Source organism: Trachurus japonicus, chromosome 16 (genome assembly GCF_045865225.1).
Source record: "Trachurus japonicus isolate A0001 chromosome 16, Traja_1.0".
Classification (NCBI taxonomy): Eukaryota; Metazoa; Chordata; class Actinopteri; order Carangiformes; family Carangidae; genus Trachurus; species Trachurus japonicus.
In genome coordinates, this window is record NC_140922.1 from 12,168,457 (window position 1) to 12,194,219 (window position 25,763).

At 44.3% G+C, this 25,763-nt stretch overlaps 2 protein-coding genes across 2 annotated transcripts; one reads left to right on the forward strand and one right to left on the reverse strand.

The window, feature by feature from the left end:
* Nucleotides 1-8,965: 8,965 nt before the first annotated feature.
* On the reverse strand, nt 8,966-17,706 carry rasip1 (Ras interacting protein 1). The gene is made up of 16 exons (XM_085801535.1): nt 17,440-17,706; nt 16,580-16,701; nt 15,827-16,278; nt 15,398-15,658; nt 15,062-15,309; nt 14,802-14,966; nt 14,016-14,220; nt 13,569-13,867; nt 13,302-13,463; nt 12,411-12,451; nt 11,953-12,107; nt 11,707-11,819; nt 10,369-10,663; nt 9,830-9,993; nt 9,600-9,741; nt 8,966-9,497 (listed from the first exon to the last, which is right to left on the reverse strand). The coding sequence occupies exons 2-16, from the start codon at nt 16,699-16,701 to the stop codon at nt 9,319-9,321; spliced, it is 3,003 nt and encodes a 1,000-aa protein (XP_085657661.1). The 5' UTR covers nt 17,440-17,706; the 3' UTR covers nt 8,966-9,318.
* A 3,080-nt stretch (nt 17,707-20,786) lies between these two features.
* cox6b2 (cytochrome c oxidase subunit 6B2) lies at nt 20,787-23,462 on the forward strand. Its single transcript, XM_085801595.1, has 4 exons — nt 20,787-20,863; nt 21,350-21,489; nt 21,965-22,065; nt 22,851-23,462. Exons 2-4 carry the CDS (start codon nt 21,384-21,386, stop codon nt 22,902-22,904), a joined length of 261 nt encoding a protein of 86 aa, XP_085657721.1. The 5' UTR covers nt 20,787-20,863; nt 21,350-21,383; the 3' UTR covers nt 22,905-23,462.
* The last annotated feature ends 2,301 nt before the right edge of the window (nt 23,463-25,763 follow it).

The window sequence follows — 25,763 nt, forward strand, 5'->3', positions numbered from 1 at the left end:
AGTGCGTGACTCTGGCGGGGTATGCTATCTGGGGAATTGTCGTGGTAACCTTACCCCACCACCGCCATCATTGCCCCCAGCCCCCTTTCTCCCCTTCCCTTGCCCCCCCCTTATACTTCAAACCTACGTCAGAGAGCAAGTGAGTGTGTTAATAGTTCAAGGGGGGGTAAGGGAGAAATACTGACACACAGAAGGGGGCTGCAGTCATTGGGCAATAAAATGACGTCTCTGACTTTCTTTTTCTCACCGTCAGAGATCAAGCGTAATGCACTGTTGTCCTCTTTGAAATGGATATATGACAAAAGATCTCCCCCCGTCAGTTTCCCCCTCCACTGGAGAGTCTTGAGTAGAAAAACTCCCCATGGACGTGATTTACAAATTGTGCATGTCAATTGCTCTTTTCCTTTTCCATGCAAGCAGCCCACTCAAGTCAGATATGTGCTGTTGTGCATCTGTTGCTTTGCCTTTTTTATTAGACCATTAAAGGAGGACATTAACCAGCATCATTATTGCAGGTTTCCTCACTGGCTCAGCTCACAGAGCCGCGCAAAAGGGCAGGATGCAGCTGATGAAAGGGAGAGCTCGCAGCAGAAAGTAGGGGAGCCAAATGTTTAAATCAGCTCTCTATTAAACACACATTCACAAGGCTTATTTTGTTTGGAAACCAGAGTCTGTGGTATGTGACAAAACACAGTGTAGCCTACGTGTGCGTGTTAGCATACAGTACACGTGCATGTGTAACAGTGAGACTCAGCTGAAACCCTCTCCCCTCTCTCTCTCTCTCTCACTGACTCTCTCTGACTCCCGGTTGCTCACCTGCTCACATTCCCCTCTCACTCTCGCTGCGTCCAAGCAGTTGCATCTGCCAGTGAGGAAATCTCTGAATGAACTTGTTGAAGCAATAGGTCACAGACAGAGTGTGAGAGGGAGAAGGAAGGAAAGAGAGGTGGTGGTGGCGGTGTTGGGGGGGTTCGGGGAGTTGCAGCGGGGGAGTACAGCGGGAAGTAAGCTACCCACGCAAAAGGAACTTTTTACTGTGCAAACACTCTTTCCATGCTCCCTCCATCTCAGACTGGTGTTAATACACCGGAGAGCCCAGGCCTGTCTCAGAGCTCCCTCCCGCTCATCTCTCTGCCATTCTCAGTCGCCCTAAACATTCTTTCCTCCCCTGTCATCGCGTGTCCAGTCTGCATCCCTCGCTCTCCTCATCTCATCCTCCTTTCAAAGTGCTTCCCCCTCGGCTCAACTCTTACTTTCTCTTTCACACACTCACTCGCTTCCACTTCACATCCCTGTCTCCTCCTGGTCTCTCTGTTTTCTCTGCTGCTGCTGTCTGGTGTGCAGAAGGATCAATGGAATATAAACAGCACAAGCTTTAAACAGTCAAAACATGTGTAATCAAACATGATGTGCATGTAAAGAGTGAAGAAACTTTTATCACCTGGCTGTGATATCTCCACTCAAGTGGCCCTCTAAAAACCTTTTTTTTGTCTTTAGAAGGAGAAAGACAAGAGAATAAAAAGTAGGGAGAGTAAAAGTGAAGCTCCTATTTTTGCATTCCTCAGTCTGCAGAATAGTTACCTCGGAGACATTACTCGAGCATTCGCTGCCCCTTTCAGACTTCCACCATTATTTGTGGTGAGTTACAACATCTGTGTGTTTGTATCAGAGCTGACCAGTTTGCCAGCGCACCGTGTGTCTGCGTCAGCCACACACTGAGCCCGTTGTCGTGTTATTCTACGGAAGCTGAGAGCTGCTGACAAACACTCAGGGGAAACGGGGAGGAGTGTGTGTGTGTGTGTGTGTGTGTGTGTGTGTAAGGGGGCAGTGAGGCCTGAGCAGACGACGGGAAAGAGTGAAGGGAGCGGGAAGACAAAAGGAAGAGGACTTGTGTGACGTCGCTTTCTGCCCTATGGAGTGACTTTGTCAACGTTACGTGACCTCGGTGACACGGAGGGGTGGGAGGATGCCCTTTCCAGACGGATGGACACAGATACACACAGACACACAAACAAACTTGCAAAAACATGCGTATGCTTACGTCCGTCAGACGATTCACCCCCAGCATTTAAAACAATTTATAACCCACTACCCCCTTTAACCTGACACGGACTGGCTGGTTTCTGTGAATGCTGACGTACTTCAGGCCCCCTCATCGCTGGCCATTCATTAAATTAACGCTCATTACACGGTGACAATCATAAATCAACCTCCCACAACAATGATAACAGATAACACAACCTATAACAGAGCACATGGGCAGCTGTATTGATTCTACCGTCGTTCCACCGACCACTTCCCGTGCGTCAGCCATTCAGAGTGTGTAAATCTCGCCATAACTAAGAGCAAACACAGGAAAGGAAATTTCATATCCGCATGTTGTCACTGTTTATGTTTTGAAGAAGAGTACGGACGGGGATCGAGGAGCTGAGCAACACAGTTGGGAGGCAGAGCGCATTTGAAAATGTTTAGAAATCAAAAAGACTTCTCTCCACATTCAGTAGGCTGTGCTTTGACCGCACAGGGAGGGGAGGTGGACCACGAGTTCACTGAAATGTCAACTTTGGTTTGAAGTGACTTTGACTTAAAGCGGTGCAAACACGGCACAGAAGATACACTGTCTTCCTTTTTTAGATTGAAATTTCTGCAGTTGTTGTCGTTTTGCGCTTTGGGTTTTTTTTTTTTTTGCATTCTCTTGTGGAAAGAAAACATTTACTGTCAATGTTTATATAAACTGAACTATCTGTCCCTCATACTTCTTGAACATCTTATCTCTGGAATAGTGAGAGGAAGATATGGAAGTGATGTGTTTGCGTGCATTCTTCCAACCACCATTATCATTATCTCCGTGTCTGAGTCTGATGGCCATCGTTTACTTGTGCATCTGCATGACCTGTCACAACCCCGCAGTCTCTTCAGCTTTATTTTCTTGACCTTTGTTCATTGCTGGAGCTCACAAAAGCTTTGTTTAGTGTGCAGTGACAGAGCCACCTTTATCATAGGAGGCCTGTGACTAAGAGGAATGAAATGGTAGTTATTCTAATCTCGCTATTCTTGTTCCCAATGTTTATGTGCACTGTGACCCCCTGCTGTTGCCAATTAGCCATAAACTGCTCTGTGAAAAATGCCTTACATGTCATCTTCTATCAATAACAGTCTGTGAGTCAAGGACTCAGAAATGAAAGCTATCCACAAATTTCTATTTTTGGCACAGAGTTCACACACATTATCATTGCCCCCTGCCGCCACTGTCTTTTTATGTCTCCACCTCCCTTCTCTCCCTGGCTCCTCATCCTCTTTCTGTTCATCAATCACAGTGCCCATCCTCATCAGGGGAGGTCAACACTGGATGCATGAATGGTGTCGTTGGCTTCAGTGTCTGCCTTGTATTACAGACGCCCTCGCATCTGGCTGGACCCCCGGTAGTGCCAGGAAGCATGCCAGGAATGCAAGGAATGGCCCACTGAGCGATAAGAAGGAAATTTCCCGCAGCAGACTGGACTGAATGCCCAGTAACAACAGGCACACGGAGAATCACAGGGGAGAAATGAAAGGGATGACGACAAAGTGTGGGGCGGGAGGAGATGGAACAGGATGCCTGGACAGACATATGTGCAGGGTTTGACACTAAGACAATAAACACAGTGACAGTGGCGGCCCTAGGAAACCGAGAGCAGCGATGCGGATGGAGAGTGATGACACATGAAATGAAGGGAACGGGATGGGTTGGGATGACTGGGTAGAGATAGGTGAGAGTGTCAGGGAGAATAGAACTAATGAGCTGTGATATGGAGGTGGGGATCAGAAAAAACAAAGTGATGCTATGGAAGAGAATGACCGAACAAAGATAGCCGACTGCAACGACGTAAAACAGACTATCGCCCGTCCAAAGGGTGTTGGGCGAGGGCAAGGGACAACTGTGGGACAGGAAGAGAGCACAGAGATAGAGGCACACCACAGGAAAGGTGAACCCCTGTTAATCAGCCTCTGACTGGGTAACAGTGAGTGGGAAGAGGTTGACACACACACACACAGACAGAGACATATACCTCACACAGGCAGATGTCTTGCTGGTGAATCCTTGGGGTTTGACTGACAGCACCTCTTTATGACTCACCAACCTGACCATCCCACTGTCTCCCGCACTGTGCCATCTGCAGAGGCTTTCAGGCTCAGTTTGAACGGCCAACACGACATTGCCAAACCCTGATCCAGATTAGCTTCCCCCTCTGTAGTGACCAGTTAAATCTGACTTTACATCAGTGTCTAATAACAAGTCTACATCCGTTTTGTCTGGCTGCTGGTGCTGATTTTCAGGGCGGCCAGTTGGTAATGGTTTTGAGCTGCTAAATTGCACCGGGAGGGATTGGATTAACTACCACCAGGGCACACACACACACACACACACACACACACACACACACACCGTTCCTCTTGTTTCCTTGTTTCTCCAGGATTACTTCAGAGTGTAGTCCGGCATCTGTGAATAAGCACATACCTCTCAGTCGCAGGGGAGGTCAGGAACATGTCTAATATGTTAGAACAGAAAAGGGGATAATGGGATATATGGAGGGGGACAGGAAGTATAAACAATCCTTTCTGTGTATGGTTTTGTATTCCTCCTCAATGGAAAGATAAGAGATATGATGGGGATCTAGTTTCAGTTTATGCATGCTGGTGTGTGTATGCATGTGTGTGTGTGTGTGTGCTTATTGTTCCTATCTGGCCCAAACCCTGTCTTTTCTGTATTCAGATCATAAATAATGAGCAATCTGGAAGGAAATGAAACATTATCCATATAACTCCCCGGGGTGTATCTTGTATGACAATGATTCATTCCTGTAATATGACAGCGCAGACCATGGCCAATTACAATAACAAAATCGAGATAGATAAACAATATTCCCAGCCACAATCTGGGCTTCTTCTCTCAAAAGCTACATACTAATTAATCTTCAAAGTAAAAAGCAATCTTGCATGACGAAGCAAGTCCTGTACGTCGCCACTCACATCAAATCAGAGCACTTTGCCGGGTCAGATCAACATTGTAAAGCATAATAGAGAGAGAGTGCAGAACAAAGTGACGAGGGGCAATACATGTGCTTTATGGTGCGGTTATACTGAAGAAACTGGGGTCAGAATCTGATCCAGGGAACTTGAACTGCTCCGCTCTGTCGCTCATACGTTTAGGTCAAAACCTCGCATAATGACTTAGTGTGGTTCCCTGGCTTTTCGACCCATCTGAAACAGCTGACACAAGGCAGAAAGGTGGGTGTGTGAGTTTTGAAGTAAGGCAGTGAAAGGCACAGGCAGACAAGATGGGAGAGGTAGCCTAACTTTTTTTTTTTTTTTTGGTAGCTCCATTAAAAAGAACCCCTGGGAAGTTTGGACAACTGACAGCTGAGGTGGAGTCTGGGGCAGCCAAGCAGGAGGGAGAGTGTTTTCATGTGTTTATGTGTGTGTTTCCCTACACTAATGGGACTTACAGTATATATATGGCTACAGCGCTGTCTCTCAGGCCCTCATTGAGTGTGACGGGGGTTCACTCAGGGGTATAGCAGCAGCAGCTCTCGGGGACGACCTGTGGAACACCCCTGACATCCTCCAGGGAGCGATGCTTTTGAGGTGCAGTCCCCCACCACCCTTCACCTCCAATGTGCCGAATCAGTGGAAGGCAGAAACTCAGAGAGTATCCCTGACACTAATATGGAAAAAAGCCTGTTTGGAGCGAATATAAGGGCAAATATTATTCTTCCTGAGCGTAACCACGGCGAGCACCTCTGACCTGGCAGTGAAAGTGCTGAAACAAAAAGCCCAAAGACTTTTTCTGCTCCATCAAAGGAGAGCTACATAAAATAAACATGGCCATCAGATTACCACGCTGAACACGGGGCCGCGTTAGCCCGCGCCGGCCTCCCTGCCGCCCAACCCCATCGCTCTATGGGAGTTAAGTGTGGGGTCTGCTCAGTCAACACCATGACGCAAAATGGAACAAGCCTCTGACAGAAGCCCCAGGCTGATGGAATAAGGCCCCTACCCACAGGCCCACAGGCCCCCCGGCCCGAGAGAGACATACTGAGCGAAAGCGAGAGAGACAGGAAAACAGGAGCAAAGAGAAGGAAAGGAGGGAAAAGGTAGATGAGGACATTTTGGGGAAAAAAGAGGAAAAGACCACCGGTCCCATATTGGTGGAACAGGCCTTGTCCCAAATTGAAAGGCACACACATAAACGCACCGCTGCCTTGCATAAGCAGCAGCAGCAGCAGCAGCAGCAGCAGCAGCAGCAACAGTAGCGGCAGCAGCAACAGGCCAGGACAGACAGCCGCCAGTAGAGAGAGAGCCGGGGCAGGGCAGGGCAGGGCAAGGCAGGGTACAGCGGTTGGTGGTGGTGGTTGTAGCTGCCAGTGAGACTGTGAGGCTTAGCTGGCTGGTCCCACTAACAGTGGACACCCTCAGCCCAGAGGATCTGACCTCACAGGGGTTCTTTATATCCCGGCGTGTGCCCGTGCGCATTTGTGTGTAGGGGCATGCATGTGCACCGAAAAAAAAAAGAGAAAGAGAAAAGTTTGTGTGTTTATGTGTGCATTTCACATTTGGATGACGTAACCAGGGGGAGAACAGATCTGTCCCTTGAGGAAGACCAAGGTTTTTCTCTTGGCCTTTTAGTCACCTCACTGAGCTTCTGCTGTCCATTTCATCCACGAGTCTCCACATCTCCAGCCTCAGCCACAATCTGTTGTCTGTCTGCATCTGACTGATCTCCCTCCCGGCACCTCTGACCTTCTCTCCAGTCGTCTCAAACCTCACACAGATTCCTACACCCCCAGTCTGCCTTTTTGTCTGTCTGTGACCTAACAGAGATTTCCTTGCTCCCTTCCTGGCCTTAACGTAGCCTGAAGCCATGCACAGTGTTTCAATCTGAGTCTAAAATGAGAAATCTATCTTTGTTTCTTCTGAGCCAGACTCATAAAAGCAATATTGCTCCTTTTGCCCAAGTGGGATGAGGATGAAAAAAAAATAAAGGAAGAAGTGTTTGGTATGATGACTACTTTGGACTTAAACCCTCACACTTTCCCCTCCGATTTCCTGATAAAGCATGCCTCACAACCTCCATCAGTAGCCCTACAGTCATCGCACTCCAACCTTCCCTGACGTATGACTTGAAAAACCTCCTTATACTGCTGGCATTACCATGACGCAAGGCTAACGCAAAGTATTGCCAGATAACAAATAGATACTGAGGCCATGCCAGGTTGTAGCTGTTAGTGTTAAGTGTGAGAGCCATGGGCTTTTTCTGCTTCCTGAAAATGACTCCTGTGTGCAACAACAATGAACACAATCACTGTGGTCCACTGGGCCTCACACCAGCAGCATTGCATTACCGCGCTTGCCTCCCTACTGTTCTCCTTTTCTTTTCATCCTCCTCTCTTTTCTCCTCTGACTCAGCTGTTTTGTAGGAAACTCCATCTCTTTGAAGAAGGGAAGAATCTTTCATTACTCGACAGCAGGGAGAGAGAAGGAGATGATAGGGGGAGAATAACTGCCCCATTGTCTTCACACACACACCCCCACCCCCCCTCAGTCCACCAGTGATAATTGTATTGAGCTAATTACAGAGAGCCGCTACAACAGGTGTGGGGCTCTGCACCTGGGTAAAGAAGCCTACTTAGTGCGTGTGTGTGTGTGAGGCAGAGGGACGGGTTTTGTGTGTGTGCGTATGACTACGCAATACTGGGTGAAAGTGTGTCTGTGTCACTGATTGAGATCACAGAAATCTGTGTGCGTGACACATGCTTACTAAACCTTACATGTTACTTAATAGCACTCAGACATTGGTCACTGTATTGTATCACCAACTACTGTAATGTCACACAATCAGTGTGGACCTATACCAGTCTGAGCCCCATCTGTGTTTCATTATAAAGCTACAGACTACATCTGTATGACATTACTGGAAAGTTGAAATTAGCACACAAACACAGTCTCACTCTCACTCATACACCACATTGAATTTCAAATGAGAGTGATTACAATCACTTAATTGATAAGTGTAACCACAGGGAGCCTCTTCTCATGATTCATGATCTATAACCAGTCTTTCTCAATGGCATGTTTTTTGATGTCAGCACAGCAAGAAATTGGGAAGACAGAACCGGAGGCTACACTGATGATGTAAGCAGGGGGTCTCTCACGGGATTGATGTTTTTTTTTTAGCTTTTTACCGTAAAGGCATTCATCTGAGAAGCTGACCGGAAGAAAGAAAGCCGTTGGCTGGACGCCAAGGGAGCATGTTAACTTGTGTTTGCCGAGACGTCACAGAGCTTCACTCTGAAAACAAAGAAAGTGGTCAACTGACGTCTGGCTGACTAGACAGTGAAATTGACTGGATATTACAAAATTGTGACAGTTTAAGTTGCCCTGTTACTCACTCCAGATGATGATATCACCTGTCTGCTGTCTGTTCACCACAGCCCCTTGCTAACTCATACTTAATCAGATGGTCTTTACTAAAAGGCCAGGGCATTATACCACATTAATGAAAAGTTACACCCCACCAATCAGTTCACTCTGGTGTCTCACATCAACCAAAGGGAAATTAAGAGTCTCCAGTTGCTCTTAAGTCACTAGCTTTGACCTTTATGACAAAAGGTAAACCATGGTACCCTTTCTGTGTGATTGTCACAGTCTCATTTTCTTGCTTGAGTCATGACCCGGTGTAAAATGCTACCGTTATTACAGGAAATGAGAATCTGTCTTTGGAACAGATGATAATGCAGTTGTATGATCACCTCCTTAGTCAAGCAATTCTACCTGCAGACTCATCATTTAACGTCAAAGGGGAATGAGTCCTGCATTGCCACCTTGTGGAACGTTTCTTTGGTGTTGAAGCTGTGACAAGTGCCAAGCCCCAGGGGCCCTGCTGTGGGCAACAAACTTGTCAAAGAGTATACGGAAACTGTAGGTCTTTTGACTTGAATTCAGAGTTTTATTAAAAACAAGTACTTTAAAAACATACATGGAAGCCAAGTCAAACAGTCACATAAAGCATAACACTACGTGGCCCAGCAGACATGGGGCTTTACTCTCTGCTTTAAAATAAATCCTATAAAGACATACCAAAGCCAATACATTTCTTACTTGAAAATATCTTGAATAAATGAACTGATATGGAAATGTCATGAAGAAACAACCACCTAAGCACCACAATGCTGAAAACATGTCCAGTTTGCATTTTTCTTTTGTTTGCAGTTTGCATTTCTGCTCAGATTCCGTTATTACTTCTCTGAGACATCCATGCAGAGACAAATATGGGCTTCCTCAAAGCCGCGTCCTCTGATTGGCAGGAAGCTCATCCTGGTCGAGTCCCCACAAGAAGGTGCGGAGACGTGTCACTTCCTTTTGGAGCTCAGGGCTTGGGATTGGCTGGGAGAGGTCAAGGCGTGGTGTCTCATTTGGCAGGATAAGAGGAGGATGATCCAGGAAGCTCTCAAAGATGTCTGAAAGAGGAGGAAATTACAAACAATTGACTTTTCATTTACTGTTTATATTATTATATCATTGTTACTTTTTGTACTCTTGGATATAGCGATTTGTTTCACCTCCGCTCAGCTCTGTGCCTGGTGGAGGAGCCCAGGATGCTGGTGGAGCTCTGGCTGGTCCCAGCTTGTAATGAGTGAGCAGGTGGTGCAGCTGGGCGGGGCTTAACTGGGCATGGTCCTCCTGTAGACTGGTCCAGGAGGACTGGGAGACGAGAGGTTAATGGAACAAGCGTTACTTCATACTCCAGCACAGGCCTGTTGTTGGCAGACTGCACGTGTAGGTGTTTTACCTGGATAAGTCGAGTCTTGGGAATGCACAGGAAGTTGACTGTGATTGACAGTTTCTTCATAAATTCAGAGGCAATGTCTCCTAATCCCGCCCCCTGTAGCCAGTCCAGGACCAGATCTAAGTTTGTTCTGATCTGAACTGCTCTGGACCATGAAAACAGTCCATCTGATAAAAAAGGAAATGGATGTGGAAAGGAACAGAATGAAAATGTCAAATGTGCCAGCTGTGTCAAACATGAATAGAAAGAACCTGTTAATTAAGAGAACACTTTTATTATCTTATCACTACACGTGACATGTAAATAAGATGTGATACTGTGATGATGTGATACTACATGATAATATTCATGTTCAGTCTATGAGGAACATAAAAATCTAATCCTATAAACAATACATACAGTATAGTATTGCCGCTACAGCTCTATTTGTTCTGGCGTGACCTTAGACAAACCTGTTGCTGTATAACTGGCATTAACAAGTCAAGTTTGCGGTTTCTGTTGAACTACATTTAAGACAGTGACATTAAGCTGAGTCTTCTCACCTCTCTCCAGCAAAGTGTTGAGCAGAGAGGTGTTGGTGAAGAAGAAGAGGTAGCCAAAGGTTTGGGAGGTAAGAGGAGGGGACAGACACGCTTCCCGGGACAGCACGAGGGAACAGCGATACACTTCCACCAGCCCTGCAACCTTGGGTGGTAAAGCAGACACATCATCCACCTCTTCGTCATCTCCTCCTTTCTCTTCTCTCTCTGCACCACCGGCTCCATCCTTCTCTTTCTCTTTGTCCTCGCTGGAGAATGGGTTGGAGTCCAGGAGAGCAGGTAGTAGTGAGTACAGGGTCTTTGTGGACAGAAAGGACGGACACATGAGCTGTTTTGTTTATAAAAATAAAACATTTACTGTATACTGTTGGAATGATGCATGGAGGAGTCAGATCAAGTTGGGAAAGATGGGAGGTGGAGAGTCGCTTAGTAGTTTTTCTAGGGATAAAGATTTGTTGAAATATTTCTGCAACTATTGGATAAGTTGCTGTGAAATTTGTCAAATTCTTGATCCCTAGAGGATAAATCCTCTGGTGTTAGTTATCCTCTGACTTTTCTTCCAGCACTAAAATAGAGTCCACATCTGTGGTTATGACTTGAAATACCTCAACTGTTGGATGGATTGCCGTTACAATTTGTCACACACATGACCTCATGTCCATTTAAAGACGAACTGCAACACCTTAGCTGACCCCTTAACAGTTTTTTTTTTACAGCATCACCACCAAGACAAAATTGCAAGTTGTCATTTTTTCCCAAATACTTGAGAAACTTCCTCCCTACAGAAACTGCCTCCCTACAGTCTCAACTATACTTGTGGTAGCCAGCGCTAATAAAGCAGAAATTACAGTGCTAACTGGTCTGACTAAGATGATCATGAATACAATACATGTGTCAAAAACCTCAGCATGTTAGCATAGTCAATGTGAACATATTGGCCTCTAGTATGACTGTAGACGAGTGCCAGATCCTGCTACATGCTCACCTTAACTAAAAAAGCAACAACATTTAAGTACACCAAAGTCAGACACTGAATACTGTTGATTTTCATGAGTGCTGTTGAAGCACACTTTTCTTCCACAATGCAAAGCACAAAGGAAATGGAGGACATGCTGACAGCTGGAAAAAATTAAAATAGATTATGGGTGGTGGTGAGACAGCTCCGGAGAGATCTCAGTAAACAACAAAAATAAGTGTCAAGTCGTGAGGAAGACAATTTTCTGTCTCTTTATGAAGCTTAAGTGGAAGAGTCATTCCAGAATCAAAGCTGGGTCAGCATCACACATAAAGTGTGTTGTATAGTGTATTTAATATGGATTTGGGGCTTTGGTCTTTTTATACCTTGGTGAGGTGATACACACACTGCTGGAAAGTGTGCATGATGACGTCGTCCAGCTGCGCCAGAGCTTCTGAGCAGGTGTCCATGTCAGCTGTCAAGACTGGATCCCCAGGGGCTTTAAAGAAACGACCATTAAGATAATCATCGCAGCGAAAGGCTTTGTGTCTGCTCTAATTTCAGGGTCCAACATTACAACATAACAAGTCTGTGGTAAGTAATTCATTTGTCATAGCTTATAGAGGTTTCACCTTCAAACTCCCACTCTTTCTCCATGGTTTCGACCTTGACCTGGAAGAAGTTCAGCAGCTCTGTGGCGTTTGACATCCAGAACATCAGGGGTCGGAGGTCGGACGACAGTTTCTGGACATTCGGTGTGCTTATCTCACCCTCCTGCTCTGTGGAGCTGCACATAACATTTATGTAGTGTCAGAGTTATGTTAGCTGTAAAATAATTGTGAACATTCCCCTGTCAGTGTTTTGTTTGTGCTTTAAACGAGAGACACACCATACTGTGAATAAAAATAGACAAAGTTATTATTACTCAACAGTGTTTGAGCCATTTTTCAACATCACATTGTTACAATGCTTTCATCATACCACAAAAATTTACCAAAGACATAACAGCACAAGCACAAATGTATCATGAATCACTCAGCAGGAGATCTCTAAACAGAGGAAACATGACGTAGAACAAAAATGCTCTTACTTTTGCGTGGGATGCTTATCCCCAAATTCCTTAATGTTATCCTGTAAAGAGAGTTGGAGACAGAAGAGAGGAGAGACATTTCGGCTTAGTGTGGGGGTGGAGAGGGGGAGCGGAGTCTAGCCCTGCAGCCAGGACAATTACAGCACATTTTCCAGCAGGAGGGAAGTGACATCAGCTCATCCTCGCTCATGTCCACAACCTAGCAGGCCACAGTGAAGGGCATATGTCTGTCTGCTGGTTTTTCTGTCTGACTGAATGTGGCAATCTCAGTCTGCCTACCTGATGTTTTCCTGCCAAGCTTGTTTTAAGTGTGGTCATGCCCATGCAACACTATCCCGGAAAGATCCACAGATCGCTTGGTCTATAAATAAACTAGTCTCGAACCTCTTGAATATTTTATCAATTTATTTAACACATCATTTAATATTTTACGGCTGTGCTGTTGATCTCTCTGATTCGTCTGTTCATTGGACCAAGACTTTGATTCAGACTGAAATATCTCAAACACTTTTGAATAGATTGCTATGAATTTTAGTGCAGACACTCAGTATCCAGCTGAATTTGAGGATCCCCTGGCATTTTCTCTAGCGCCACCAGCAGGTCGACATCATCAACATGCTGATGTTAGCGCTTAGTTCAAGGCACTGCTGTCCATATGGGCTCACAGAGCTGGTGGCATGGCTTTAGACGTAGTAAGGATGTTTGTTAATAAAGGTATAAATATGCTGGACATGTTTATGCCTTTATTACAGAGCTACCAGTAAAGAGATGACAGGAAATGAGAGGGAGGGGGGCAGTAATGACGTCTAACAGAGGCCTATGGCTAGATTTATTGTACTTCAAGGTTGGCCACCAATATATAATTTTAGTAAAAAGTTTTTTTGTTCTTACCCAGACAATTTCCTTAATTAGATTGGCTGACTTGAGTAGTAGATGTGGTGTGAGAGCAGGGTCCAGGTGTTTAGAGGCGTGATCTATCATGATTGACAGGAGATAAGCTGGAGCTAAAGGCCCCCCACCAGAGTCTGGAGAGGAATTTTTGGAGATTATCTCCTAGCAGAAGAGTGAGAGATAAACATAACACATGGAGTCAAGGCCATTTTGTGGTAACACAGTTAGATTTTGAGTTTATATAAGTTAATCTGCTGCCACTCTCACCTGTAACAAGGAATCTGCGTGGCGGGGATGGAATTTCAAAACTGCCTCAGTGGATCCGAGGTACTGCCTCAGAGCCTCCTGTCTGTCCACCAGCCCCGACGGACAGCAGGTGGTGGAGGCATCGGCTTGCCACGGCAGGGTCAGTGCCAGCGGCGGAGCTGGGGTGACACGGGGGTCGCGGTACAGGAAAAGGAAGTGGTTCCCCAGACCAATCACATCCCCTGGCTTTAGGACGGTCTCCCTGTACAGGGCCGCTCCGTTGTGTGTGACTGCGCCTCCCCTGAAGGGCCGCATCAGAGCTGCGAGGAAATGAGATAAGCATCAAGACAGAACACAACAAACAGTGCACCGATGATTTTCATTTTAAGTTGCATAAAGTATGTGGAGTCATTGACTTCTGTTGTGGTTTGACATTTTGTTGGACAGTTTTAACAACGTTGTTAGTACCTTGTCCAGTGGGCGTGTCAGGAACTGCTGAGTCTCTCCTCACCAATAAATGTCTGGCCAAAAGGTCGGGGGCAGAGAGGAACGTGTCCACCTTCAGAGGCCTCTTCCCCTTCCTCTCCCTCTCTCTATCCTTCTCTCTCTCCCTCATTGTGGGTTTTCTTCCGAACACATGAGTATGTCCCGCCATGATGTACAAAACAAAATCCTAAACAAAACACACAGTGTAGAGTGGCAGAGAGTCAGGGAGGTCTGTTATCTTTTAAGTGGTATGGTTTATATCAATCTTCTTCATCAGATGTTAAGTTGAACAGCGGGCGGTCGATAAGGTATGAAGTGTGTCACAGTTTGCTACAATGGAGACCTGTGTGAGGTCATTGTGCGCGGTGGAGTGATGTACACAGAGGGGTTTTGTGCTTTGATAGAGAATTTGTTGGGCGCATTGTGTGGCTCTGAAGCTGTTTTGTGCTGGATGCTGAATGGGATGGAAAACCCGATGGTATGTGGCGATTACAGACATGCAGGTATGATGTCAAGTTCAGGGTGTGTGCACATGTGTAGCCCTGCATAAATCCTCTGTATAAATCCTCCGCAACATGCCTGTGAGTTTGCACATGAGCGCACATCGGAGGGTGTGCGACGTGCTGTAGAGCTCGTGTGCATGTCAGTTTTTGTGTGTGTGTGTGTGTGTGTGTGTGCCTGGGTCAGCGTGTGTTGATGTGTTTACATACTGTGTTGTTTGTGAGAAATTTGTGTGTAGCCGTGATATCATCTGTCAACATGTCTTGCCTTGCTCTGATCGTAACCCTGAAGCAACAGGAAGTAGGGTCTGTCTGTGGGCGGAAGGATCAAACTTTGCGACATCACTTCCAGGTCACAGCTGGAGTAATCCCTTTCATCTTCGGCCGGCTGGTTCGTCCACCCGACCTTTGCTTCAGCTCTTGACGCCCTAATCTGAAACAGCAGGTTAAGTCACGGTGATTTAAAAACAAAAAAAAACCCATTGGGACGGTGAATGCAGCTCTACCTCACCACATCGCCGTCTTTACCTCTCCTGGCTGCGGGCTGATCATGCTCACGATGCTCTTCCTGTCCTGCACCCCGCCGTTGTTGTTGTTGTTGGCCCGGTTGCCAGGACCACGCGGCTCGTTGCCGACGTGGTTGCCCTGGCGACGTCGCAGACTGAGGTTCATGTCGCTGATGCTCCTCCTGAGCTCACTGTTCCTCCCACGGTGCCCACGCTCGCTCTCCTCCGCTCCGCCCCCTGACGCCATCCTGCTCCGCCGCCAGCGCACACCTGTAGCCCAGGCAGACAATCAGAGCATCCGTCACTTTGACCCAGTGTCATTTCAAACCGCACAGCAGAGACAGACTCTCACACATACCTTGGTAACTCTCTCCCTCCCTCTCCCGCTCCCTCTCCCTCTCTCTCTCCTCTCTCTCATAGTCTTCCTTCCTTTGGATTTCAAAGCGCCGCTCAAACCCGTCCTTAGGCCTCCACATGTCCACTAACAGCAAGGGACATTCCCATGGGGCAACACCTCTCCGGCACTCTGTCTCCCATTTGATAGCTCCATCTGGCTGCTGGATGGGCTTTCCAATGACATCACACAACAGGAAGTCCTCTGGGCTGTGTTTCTGGAGGACTAGAAGGTAATGAAGGAAGGGAGGAAGAGGGGAGGGGAGGGGTAATTATTTTTCCATAACACCGCTGTTTATGTTTATATTAAGTCATTCCCAATTGGTTAAGAAAATTTTGAGCAAATAATTCTGCAGCAGAGGTCCAAATGAGAGAAAATTTCCCCCTCTCATACCTGCGTCATCTGTTTCCTCCCTCTCTCTCTCAGTGTAGCGAGTGATGACCTGGGCGATGAGCTGCCTGGATGTAGAGTGGATGTTGGCCAGCAGGGAGCGATAGTTGGCTCCACTAGACAGGGCATCTCCATAGATCTTTATCAGGCCTGGGGCAGAGGAAGAGGCAGGGGGCAAGTAGTGGTGGGAGGAGGGGGTGGCCGAGTGAGCCCAAACCTCTCTCTCCCTCTCCCCCACCGCCCTGTCCCGGTCGCTGTTGGAGCGCCCCCGCAGAAAGAGATGGGAAAGGCGCTTTGTGCGAGACTGGGTCCCAGCAGGCCGCGGCCTGAGGAAGGCTGGGGAGGGAGACGGGGATGGGGTAGGGGAAGCCAGCGAGGGGGTGGAGTTAGAAAGGGAAGAGGAAGGAGCAGAGGGGGCCTCGTGGAGGGAGGCTGCGTCAGAGCTGGTGGTCGACCTGGTAACAACAGAGGAGGGGAAGACAGATGGAGGAGAGAGGAAGGAGAAAGGAAGGGACCAGTCAGCTGTGAATTATGACTGACAAACAACAAGGACTAAAATAAAACAAGGAAAGGTTACGAGGTTGAAAGGATCCTAATGACAGTGGAAGTAAGATAAAAATGACATCAATACACAAACTGTTCATTCAACAATACTTATCAGGAACTGAACAATAAGTGGTGTTAGAGCTGCTGAATCTGAGATATGCATGATGCAGATGCAAAACAGAAATAAAGATGAGAGAGGTTCAGACTAACTTGACAGAGATAGCGCTGGGCCAGCGACCGCCTAGTTTGGCAAAGTGTTTCCGGGGAGAGTTGATCCACAGACCCACTGGGAAATGGAGCTTTCTGAAGCGAGGACTGCCAGACCCCTCCATCTAACAGAGAGAAATTAAGGAGAAATTTGGCTTTTTAATTCAATTATATGCAGTATGTCAACAAACGGTAAATGTCACGTTTCCTCCAGTCAGCCTCCCTGCTGTAGTGAGGAATGTGTTGCTGTAACGCCAGGATTGAAACAATATAACAATAGAATGATGTCACCTTCAAAAAACATCAACAGGATACCTACAGCAGGTTGTCAACATGGAGAAAACAGACAAAAAAATGAACTCAGCCCTCCCCCTCCCCTTCAGCCCCTCTGTAAATCATAGCGTGTAATTCCCATTCTCAAACAGGAAGCATGTTTTGTGGGACTCAAGTCCAGCTGTCGTAGTGACAGGGAAAAACCCACTCAAAGGGTCACTGCCAGTCCATTTCTCAGCGTGACTTTATGCAGATTTTCACCAAAATCTGAGAGTCACTCTTTCTTTTTTCTCCTGAACAGATAGAATTTGGTTAAGTGAAGGTAACTGTTGTTTTCCATTGGGAAACTACCTACGCGTCTTCTTCAGGCGCTTTTTCAACCATAAGCTCTGACAAGACTAAAAATCTTGTTGAATCTTGATGCGTGTCCCCTCCTAAACCCCGTTGTTGTCATTCTAGACAGAAAACATCGAGGTTTTTGACATCCTGTCCTCGATGTTGCAGTGGAATATTTTGAATAAAGATTATACCCAAATAATACGAGACAGAAAATCAAATATTTTAAGGTATTAAAATATGAATGAACTTACCCACAGATACTTCTTATCCTTGTATAGTGTGTTGTGATTATCCTTGCCCACCTGAACGCTAACACGCAGCTCAAAGTAATCTAATAACCTTAAATGTTTCCTTCTCCTCACAACGAAATTCCATTTTTCAAAGGCCCAAACCCGCCACACGCCTATACACACATGTCTAATTCTAATCAGCTGAAATACCCTTTTCTTTACCTTTAAGTTGTTCTCTCTAACTGGACAAACTCTGCTCCCTCTCTCTCCCTGGCTCTCAGCCTCTCTGGGTCTATAGATAGAGAAACAGGCCCATTGTTCTAAGTGACAGAATTTCCTTCCTTTGCAGTGGACAACACCTATATCCTGACTGAGAGAGAGAGAGAGGGAGAGAGAGGGAGCGATTGGTAGAAAGCAAGAGAAGGGTGAATTTACACACATATGTGGCCTTGTTGGGACTATGGTGTATAGCCTTGTACACCACAGAGCAATCTGTCTATTTTTGGTCCGTGTGGATATGCAGAAATGTGGTGTCAACCTTTTGTCCAGATGTTTAATCACATCAATCTAGGCATGGGGACAGATTCTGAAGAACATGTCCGTTTAAATCCTGTATTTCGTTGTGATTTAACAATCACAATGCATCTGCGACACAGAGAAAATGACCCAGTGTGAGTTTTTTTTGCTGGAAAGAGGATGAAGGAAATGCACACAGTGAGACAGGAAACTGGAGTGTACAACAGAGACACCTGTGATCTTTGACCTGGTCTTCAACAGGAAAATGGTGATGGAAAGAGAAAGGAGACTGTCACTGTGTCCCAGTTTCAAAGCTCGATCCTGTGAAGTCCACATTGCTAGACTGAATACGTCATAATGCACAAATGGGTTTGTCCCACTTCAAAGGATCCTCCACTGCTTCAACATGTCTCTATTCACTGAAAGAAGGGGAGGACAGATTACTTCACTTTCAACATGAACAGTAACTACCAATCATAGCTTTTGATTTATCTAGAAACCTACTAAAACACTGTTCAGTGACGGTGTACATGGTTCCTCAAAAGGGCAAATGTAAGCCTACTGTGTTGTGTTCAAACATTAAAATAAATGCTTAATCAAAGGAAATTTAAGTAACAGCCCACTGTAATCATTAAAGTTCAAGTGGTGACATCATGAAAATGGCCTTTTCTTGTGGGCTCGAGGGACCTGAGTCAGCGACCTTTACTTGAATCAATCGAATGACTTTAAATGGCAATTGGCAAAGACTTGCAGTTTGACTTTGACACTAACAATGATTTGTGATACAATGGAACTGGGATACCCAAGCCAAACCGAGATTAAAACTTAAATTAATATTCTGAGGGCTGTTTAAAAATTTGATCTCTGTTTGGAATGGCAAAGAGAAGTCGAGTATTTGACCATATTTGGCAAAAGAAAATATTAGTACGGAGCACATTGAGAATACAGATGGGCAACAGAGAGAGGGATCATGTCAGTTTGACGGGCTGCTTTGCATAGTTGGTATTTTTTTGTTTGACCAACACAAATTCAGGCTGACCGCAGCTAGTCCTCAGAGGAAAAGAGGAAAATGGATTAAACTTGAATTTTGCCAGCCCCTGTTAGAGCCTACAAGCCTATTTGATACTAAAAGTGGCGGAGTATTGCTTTAAGTTGATCTTAAATTGAAACTAAAGAGAGATGTCTCAGATGAGAGATAAGAGATTCTGAATCTCAATGGGATTATTCCTGGTTAAATAAAGGTTAAATTAAAAAAGGTCTCAGAAAACTGGGAAAGTCAGATAATTGATTGTTTAAAAGAATGTCTTTTTTATTGCTAGTTTCTTCACTTTTAGCACACAAAGCTGAACATCTTTGTGTTTTTTTTTTTACTCTTGGCCATATCTGGGGAATAATAATGGGCATTTTAATTACTGTCTGATATGTGTACAATCAAAAATAATATTCACATGTGTTCACAATGACGAATTGGTGGTCAAAGTCTTACCATTTTCTTTGATAGAATAAGATGGCCTTGGCCAGGATCTACTGTGTGGCAATCAAATTAATCAAAGCAAATTAATAAAACAGGTATGGTGCCATGTTGCCCTCAGGAAACATACCTTATATTTACATTTTTACATTTGATGTTGGTTGCAGTAAAGTAAACTTCAGGCTAATATTGTACTTTGTTATTGTACTTACTTGTAATTTCCACACATTTTCCTCCATTTTCCTCCATTTACATAATGAATTCAGTCTCATTCATGCCCATTTAAGGAAGAAGGGGGTAGAAATCACACTTCTATAGTGAGCATAGCAAAGATGAATTAGAATGAATTAGTGAGGAAAATGACGAGCGACAAGGATATTGCCAAGAGAAAGTGAAACCGATGAGGAGAGAGAGAGAGAACGTCTCTGGATGAGAGTGAGAATCAGGATGAGGATGAGGGCAGTGAAGGTGAAAGTTTACAGAGATTGGTATTTCTAGCACAGTATAGGATAGAATGTACTGTAATATGCAATTATAATGAATTATTCTTCAAAGAAATAAGCTTAGACTCTTTGAGACATTCATTTCAATGGGCCATTCCACAATGGTACATGTTGCCAACAGGCAACATTCAGACAAGAAACCCTTCAAAAGATTTTGTTTTACAATTCTTTTAAATTCAAAATGGGCCTACTATAACGAGTTGAAGCTATTTAATATTTTCCAAATCTTTATGAAATAGATTACAAAGAAAACCTTGCTTTCCCACTTATGTAGCTACCGTTATGGTACAATGTTGCCTACAGGCAACAAATCCCAAAAATCTAAGGAATTATAGATTATGTTTATGTAGTCTATTCTAAGAAATAAAAACACTCAAAACATCTTTTTCCTAACTGGCACCACTGAGTGTAGAAGAAAACACGTGATTGTCCAAATTAAACTAAGTGTAAACAGAAATGGTTATGGAGTAAATCTGGGGCTTTTGATAACCCAGTCTTGTTGTTTACATTTATACAAGACATTTGGCCTACTGATTATTTTACTATTCCCATGACAACAGTACTCTATTACAGACTATTTATAATAATACAGTTTTACACAATAAAACTAAAAGTAGGAAACTGAAATTATGTAAAAGTAGGCCTACAACAAACTCTATAACATTTAACAGAGGGCAGTGGGTCCGTGTACGTGCCGTTAAAGTTTGATGAAAAACTTTAGATTTCAAAGTTTGATTGTTTTTTACGTGATAAAAAAACAAAAATAAACATTCAAGTCAATTTTAATTTCAATATCTTGGAAGAATGACATTAGTTTACCTGGTTAGATGAACAACCAGAAGAGGAGGGAGGGGAGGCGGACCCACCGGCATCCCACAATCCCACAATCCTTTGCGCGGCGACGACGAAGGAAGGACATCTCTCTGTGAAGAGGACACCGCAGCAGCCTGCCAAGGTTAGCCGTCCTCAACTCTGACATTCTGTGTTATTCTCCCCTGTACGACCTCTTCCTTCTCCAACTTTATCCGTCAGGCTTTCTGCAGTTTTAATCAACAAAAAACGTTTGAACAACGAGGCGTTTTTAACTGTGTTGGCTAACAAACGGTTCTAGATATGTTAGCATGCTAGCTGTTGAGCTAACATGCTAATGTGTTATTCAGAGCTAACGGTGTGGCTGTGAAGCGGCTGTAATCCTCTCTGTCAGCACGAAATTATACACGCTGTGGTGACAATTTAACATTTAGTAGTGTCAGACCATCAAAACAGCGCTAATGTTGAATTTTACGTTAAACCACAATGCTATTTGTGTCTCAGCCGGACGCCGCCGACCTCTCTGTGTTGAGGTTGGACCTGTCCGCTGTGTTCATCTGACGGCTTTAGCTTGATATAAATAAACCTGTTGGCAGCTGTAAATTAATTCACCTTTCATCTGTTTCCTCAGAATCGTTTGGACGTGTACCTGAAGCTGCTGAAAAATGTCTGAGACAATTGAAGAGAAGCTGAAGAACTACAGGACGGCTCCCTTTGACGCCCGTTTCCCCAACACCAACCAGACCCGCAACTGTTACCAGAATTACCTGGGTAAGGACATGAAAAAAGACTTACAGCCACCACAAGAGGACATTTTGACTTGTCTAAACCACGTATCACCTTTGTGGACATAAGGTGATAAAAGATGACAGTTGTGTGACGTTTTTTAAGATGACAACTGAAGAACACTAAAATGACACTTTTCCTATTGAAGCCTGATTAATCTGCTCATTATATTCTTGATTGTCTATAAAAGGACGACTGGTAATAAAACAAACAAAATCTCATTACCCTACCATTTAACTTTGTCAAACATGGATATGATTAATCATTTACCACTTAACTAGAAGAAAAAAAAACAGTTGAAAAATCACGAAAAACTCTTTTTCACACTTGTTCTATGAAGACTTGGATGTTGTTGTTATGCTTCTTCCTTAGATCTCTGTAGCTTCATTTTATGATGTTATTGGAGTGGACATTTGGTAATTCACACCTTAAATCCTTTTTGTTTTGTTTTTTGTCCCAGACTTCCACAGGTGCAACAAGGCCATGGAAGCCAAAGGCCAGGATGTGACTCCCTGTCAGTGGTACCAGAGGGTTTACAAGAGCCTGTGTCCAATGAGCTGGGTGAGTTATAGGCCTTAAAGGGACAACGAGGAGTTTTGGAAAAGCGAAGCGTTTTCACACTACAATTCTTTGACCGGTGCAAGACGGACTCATGTTTTCATTCATCAAGAATTAAAGTCAGAGGTTCAAAGAGGTTCACATACCGTCGTAGTTCCGACCATAAACGGCGATTCAGCTGCGTTATTGTCATGACTCGCCACGAAGGAAACGCTGGTCGGCTCGACCAGCATTTCCGCCACCACTAATAATAACAAAATAAGGATAGAGACAGAACGATATATTTATCGAAAATGGGCCCATTAACAAGTGTGGGTAGCGGAGATTCATCCACATTAACGTGAGACTTTTTTATAACCAAATAGAAACTCCTCGTTGTCCCTTTAAGCTACGACAGTCCACTCTTCATATATGTTCTGCTGTTCCTATAGAAGGACATATGTTTTGTGCCTTTTGTGCTACTGTACGGTATTTAATTTTGTTCCATGACTGATAGCTATTAGTTTATCTCTCCAGTGTGTTAGGAGGGGGAGTATAAACACGATTTACCTGTCTTTTATCCATCTTGGCTTTCTTCATCACATCTTTATTGTTGAGACAAAATAGTTTCATGACTTTTACCTGAGATTTGTGCATATGTGATCATATGCAACAGATGAAACATGTTTTGTTACACTTACTGTCCCCAATGTTGAGAATAAACTTCCCTGCTCAAATGTCCAGGTTCCACTGGTTGAAAGAAACCACCATGAAAGTAAATCAGGGCTGATATTTCCTTTCTCCTGCAGGTTTCTAAATGGGATGACCAGATTGAAGATGGATCTTTCCCAGGGAAGATCTGAAAACTGTTCAACTCCAAGCGTAATGGCTCAGGACAGTCATGTGTTACTTCCACCTTTACCTCTGTAGTCTATCGGACCATATGACGTGAATTCGTTGTCAAGACAGCTGTCAATCTTCATCACTAATGTTACTTAAACTCTCAACTTTAACTGTAAACACGCACAAGTTTTTACCCTGCATGTCAAAATCTGAACTTCTCCAGTCTCTGCTCTTCAGCATTGTTAAACCAATAAATATAATGCAGATTTAATTAAAGGGGCGTTGTTTATTAAGCTTTAAATGTTTTGATGTTCTGAATTGAGTTCTGGGGAATTTCTCAAAGACTGGCAAAGATAATGTTTCCCTTAAAACAGTAATTTAATTTTAAAAAACAGGTCTGGTTGCCTGTCACTGGACTTGATATGAAGTGCTGTTTCTGTTTAGGGGTGGATGAAACAAATGTTTTCCTCTGTTCAAGGTGGGGCAAGGTAACACTATAAATTAAGGTAATCTGGTAACAGACACTGGGACTGTTCAATAAACACTCTGTAATATATGTATAGTGCATATACACTCAAGCTCTATGGTCTCATTTATTTTAAAACTTGTAAATCCAGTACACTTGTGTAAATGGCAGCTTTACTCAATCAGCTGCTTTAAACTCAGAATGTGGGTTGGAAACGTTTCTGTAAGTGAACAGGTGTTTTGTCACTGGGTTGAGTGCAGGTCCAAAGGAAGTACTGAAATAGCAGTGAATTATTCCTCAAATAATCTCTGGTGACCATTTTTCCATATTGCACAGACACTGCTTTAGTCATCAGGTTTATTTTGGAGGGGAGATATTCCAGTAAACAAGTTATTACTCCACTGTAGTCCACCTGGGATCACCCAGACTTCAGCTGTCTTGATTTGTCACCAGGACTGGCAGCATACGTGGTATTCAGCAAGTTTTTCCACACGGTGGCAGTGTCCTTAAAGCAAATGCCCACTTTGTTGCTGTTCCCCTTTTTAACCACATGGTGGTGCCAATAGACAGAGACTTAACACCCCAACAACTCTCAAACTTACATTTTAAACTCAAAGACCTACAGACTTCGGTTTGATAATATTAATGTAACCCTCTGGAGATCTAAAATATATGGATTAATTTTAATGAAATGCTCTGAGGCAGTGCACATTTGCCATCATACACTGATCTGTCAGCGATGTGAAGCAGTTTTGAGACAGCTGACTGCCTGCTGAGACAGGCCAACATGTAAAAAGTCCTAATTACATTAATAGCATTGTGTTACGGTTCAGTGCTCGTCCTTCCATTCTCAAAGCACAGCTGTAATCTTCCTCTGATTAGCATCAGCTCACCACAACTTCTTCTTGCACCCGTTCACCTCAGCTATGCCACACTATGTCCTGACATGCCCAGATGGGTGGATGTCCCTCCTCTCTGCTCATTTGTAGACCAAATAAACTTCTCCTTTCAGGGTTTTTGTTTTCCTGATAAAGACATACTGTCATAGTTACGGTTGTGAACTTCTGAAACAACCTTTAAGTGACCTTATGTCCATGAGGTTGTGACTTCCAGAGAACAGCGTGGACATCATTGTGTGACAACATAACTAGTCAGAGTGGACGTGGGGGCCAACAGGAGAAAAAGTCAGAAGATAAACACAGGATGGCACTGTTGCACTTATTTAGATCAGTACAAAACTTGCTTCACACTTCTCCATCCCTCTAATCGCTATGGACAGTCTGATCGGTAATAAAGTAAAGTGATAAATTAGGTGGTAACTCTAATGAACCAACACCCACTGACTTCACTTCACTGCAGAAGATGCAAAAACCTACCAAATCTACCCAATGTGCTACATTTAGAGAAATGAATAAAATAATGCAACTATTCAGAATATTTCTATTTGATGATATGAAGCAGTCATTTTGCATTTGAGTGTTTTGAAATGGTTCAGTTAAATGTTTGGACATAATCAAAAATGTATTGTGCAGGGAGCGTGCCTATGTTCCCTCAGCCTTATGTTCTCTCATTTCTAAGGTTTTTTTTTTTTTCTTTCCAAAATTAGGCCCTATGTTCCCACATTTCCTTTATCATCAATTTGCATCAGATTTTATCCCCATTTCTCCCAATTTGGTAGTCAATTACACCCAGCCTATTATCCAGTAGCAGTTGACTACAGATGTAATGTAGCTTTTAGCTAAATCTGGGAACATAGGGCCCTGGGAACATAGGGCTGACCCCTTCCAACACCGCTACTCCAACATAGGGTTAACAGCGGTAACTCAACCACTGTTCGAGCAAGGGAAAACAAGCTTCTGAAGGGGGGGGTGGGGGGCGTTTGGCTCGAGGTCATGGTGCAAAGGACCCTAGGTTGAAATTACTCTGAATCATCCCTTTAAATGCAGTATAAAAATAAAAATGACTTGACTTAGAGTTTCATTTTGAGAAAATTCTTAGAAATAAGAAAAATCTTAGAAATGAGGCAACATAGGGCTGAGGGAACATAGGGCCTAATTTTCAAAATTTTCAGTGAAAAAAAAATTCTTAGAAATGAGGGAACATAGGGCTGTGGGATCATTGGGCTGTGGGAACATAGGGCTGTGGGATCATTGGGCTGTGGGAACATAGGGCTGACTCTGTGCAGGGGAAGAGAGTGTTTTCTTCCCTTAACCTTTAAGACTATATTGTATAAGCCTTCGCTGCAGCTACTGTGGCTCCTACATTGTTGTGACATTTACATTCATTAAATGATGTTGGCAGCAGCCTGCTACAGATAGATGGGCTCTGGCTGCAGGATGTGGTTTGTTATGCTGGGTTGCTCTCTCTCTCTCTCTCTCTCTCTCTCTCTCTCTCTTTGCAGATATATTACAAT

Bases quoted from the DNA above. Each gene is read 5' to 3' on its own strand.
- cox6b2 (XM_085801595.1), top strand. From the start codon at position 21,384: ATGTCTGAGACAATTGAAGAGAAGCTGAAGAACTACAGGACGGCTCCC. The intron at 21,490-21,964 runs GTAAGGACATGA...TTTTTGTCCCAG, and splicing joins CTGTTACCAGAATTACCTGG to ACTTCCACAGGTGCAACAAG. The intron at 22,066-22,850 runs GTGAGTTATAGG...TTTCTCCTGCAG, and splicing joins GCCTGTGTCCAATGAGCTGG to GTTTCTAAATGGGATGACCA.
- rasip1 (XM_085801535.1), bottom strand. From the start codon at position 16,701: ATGGAGGGGTCTGGCAGTCCTCGCTTCAGAAAGCTCCATTTCCCAGTG. The intron at 15,659-15,826 runs GTATGAGAGGGG...ATTACCTTCTAG, and splicing joins GGAGGAAACAGATGACGCAG to TCCTCCAGAAACACAGCCCA. The intron at 9,498-9,599 runs GTGAAACAAATC...CTCCTCTTTCAG, and splicing joins AGGCACAGAGCTGAGCGGAG to ACATCTTTGAGAGCTTCCTG.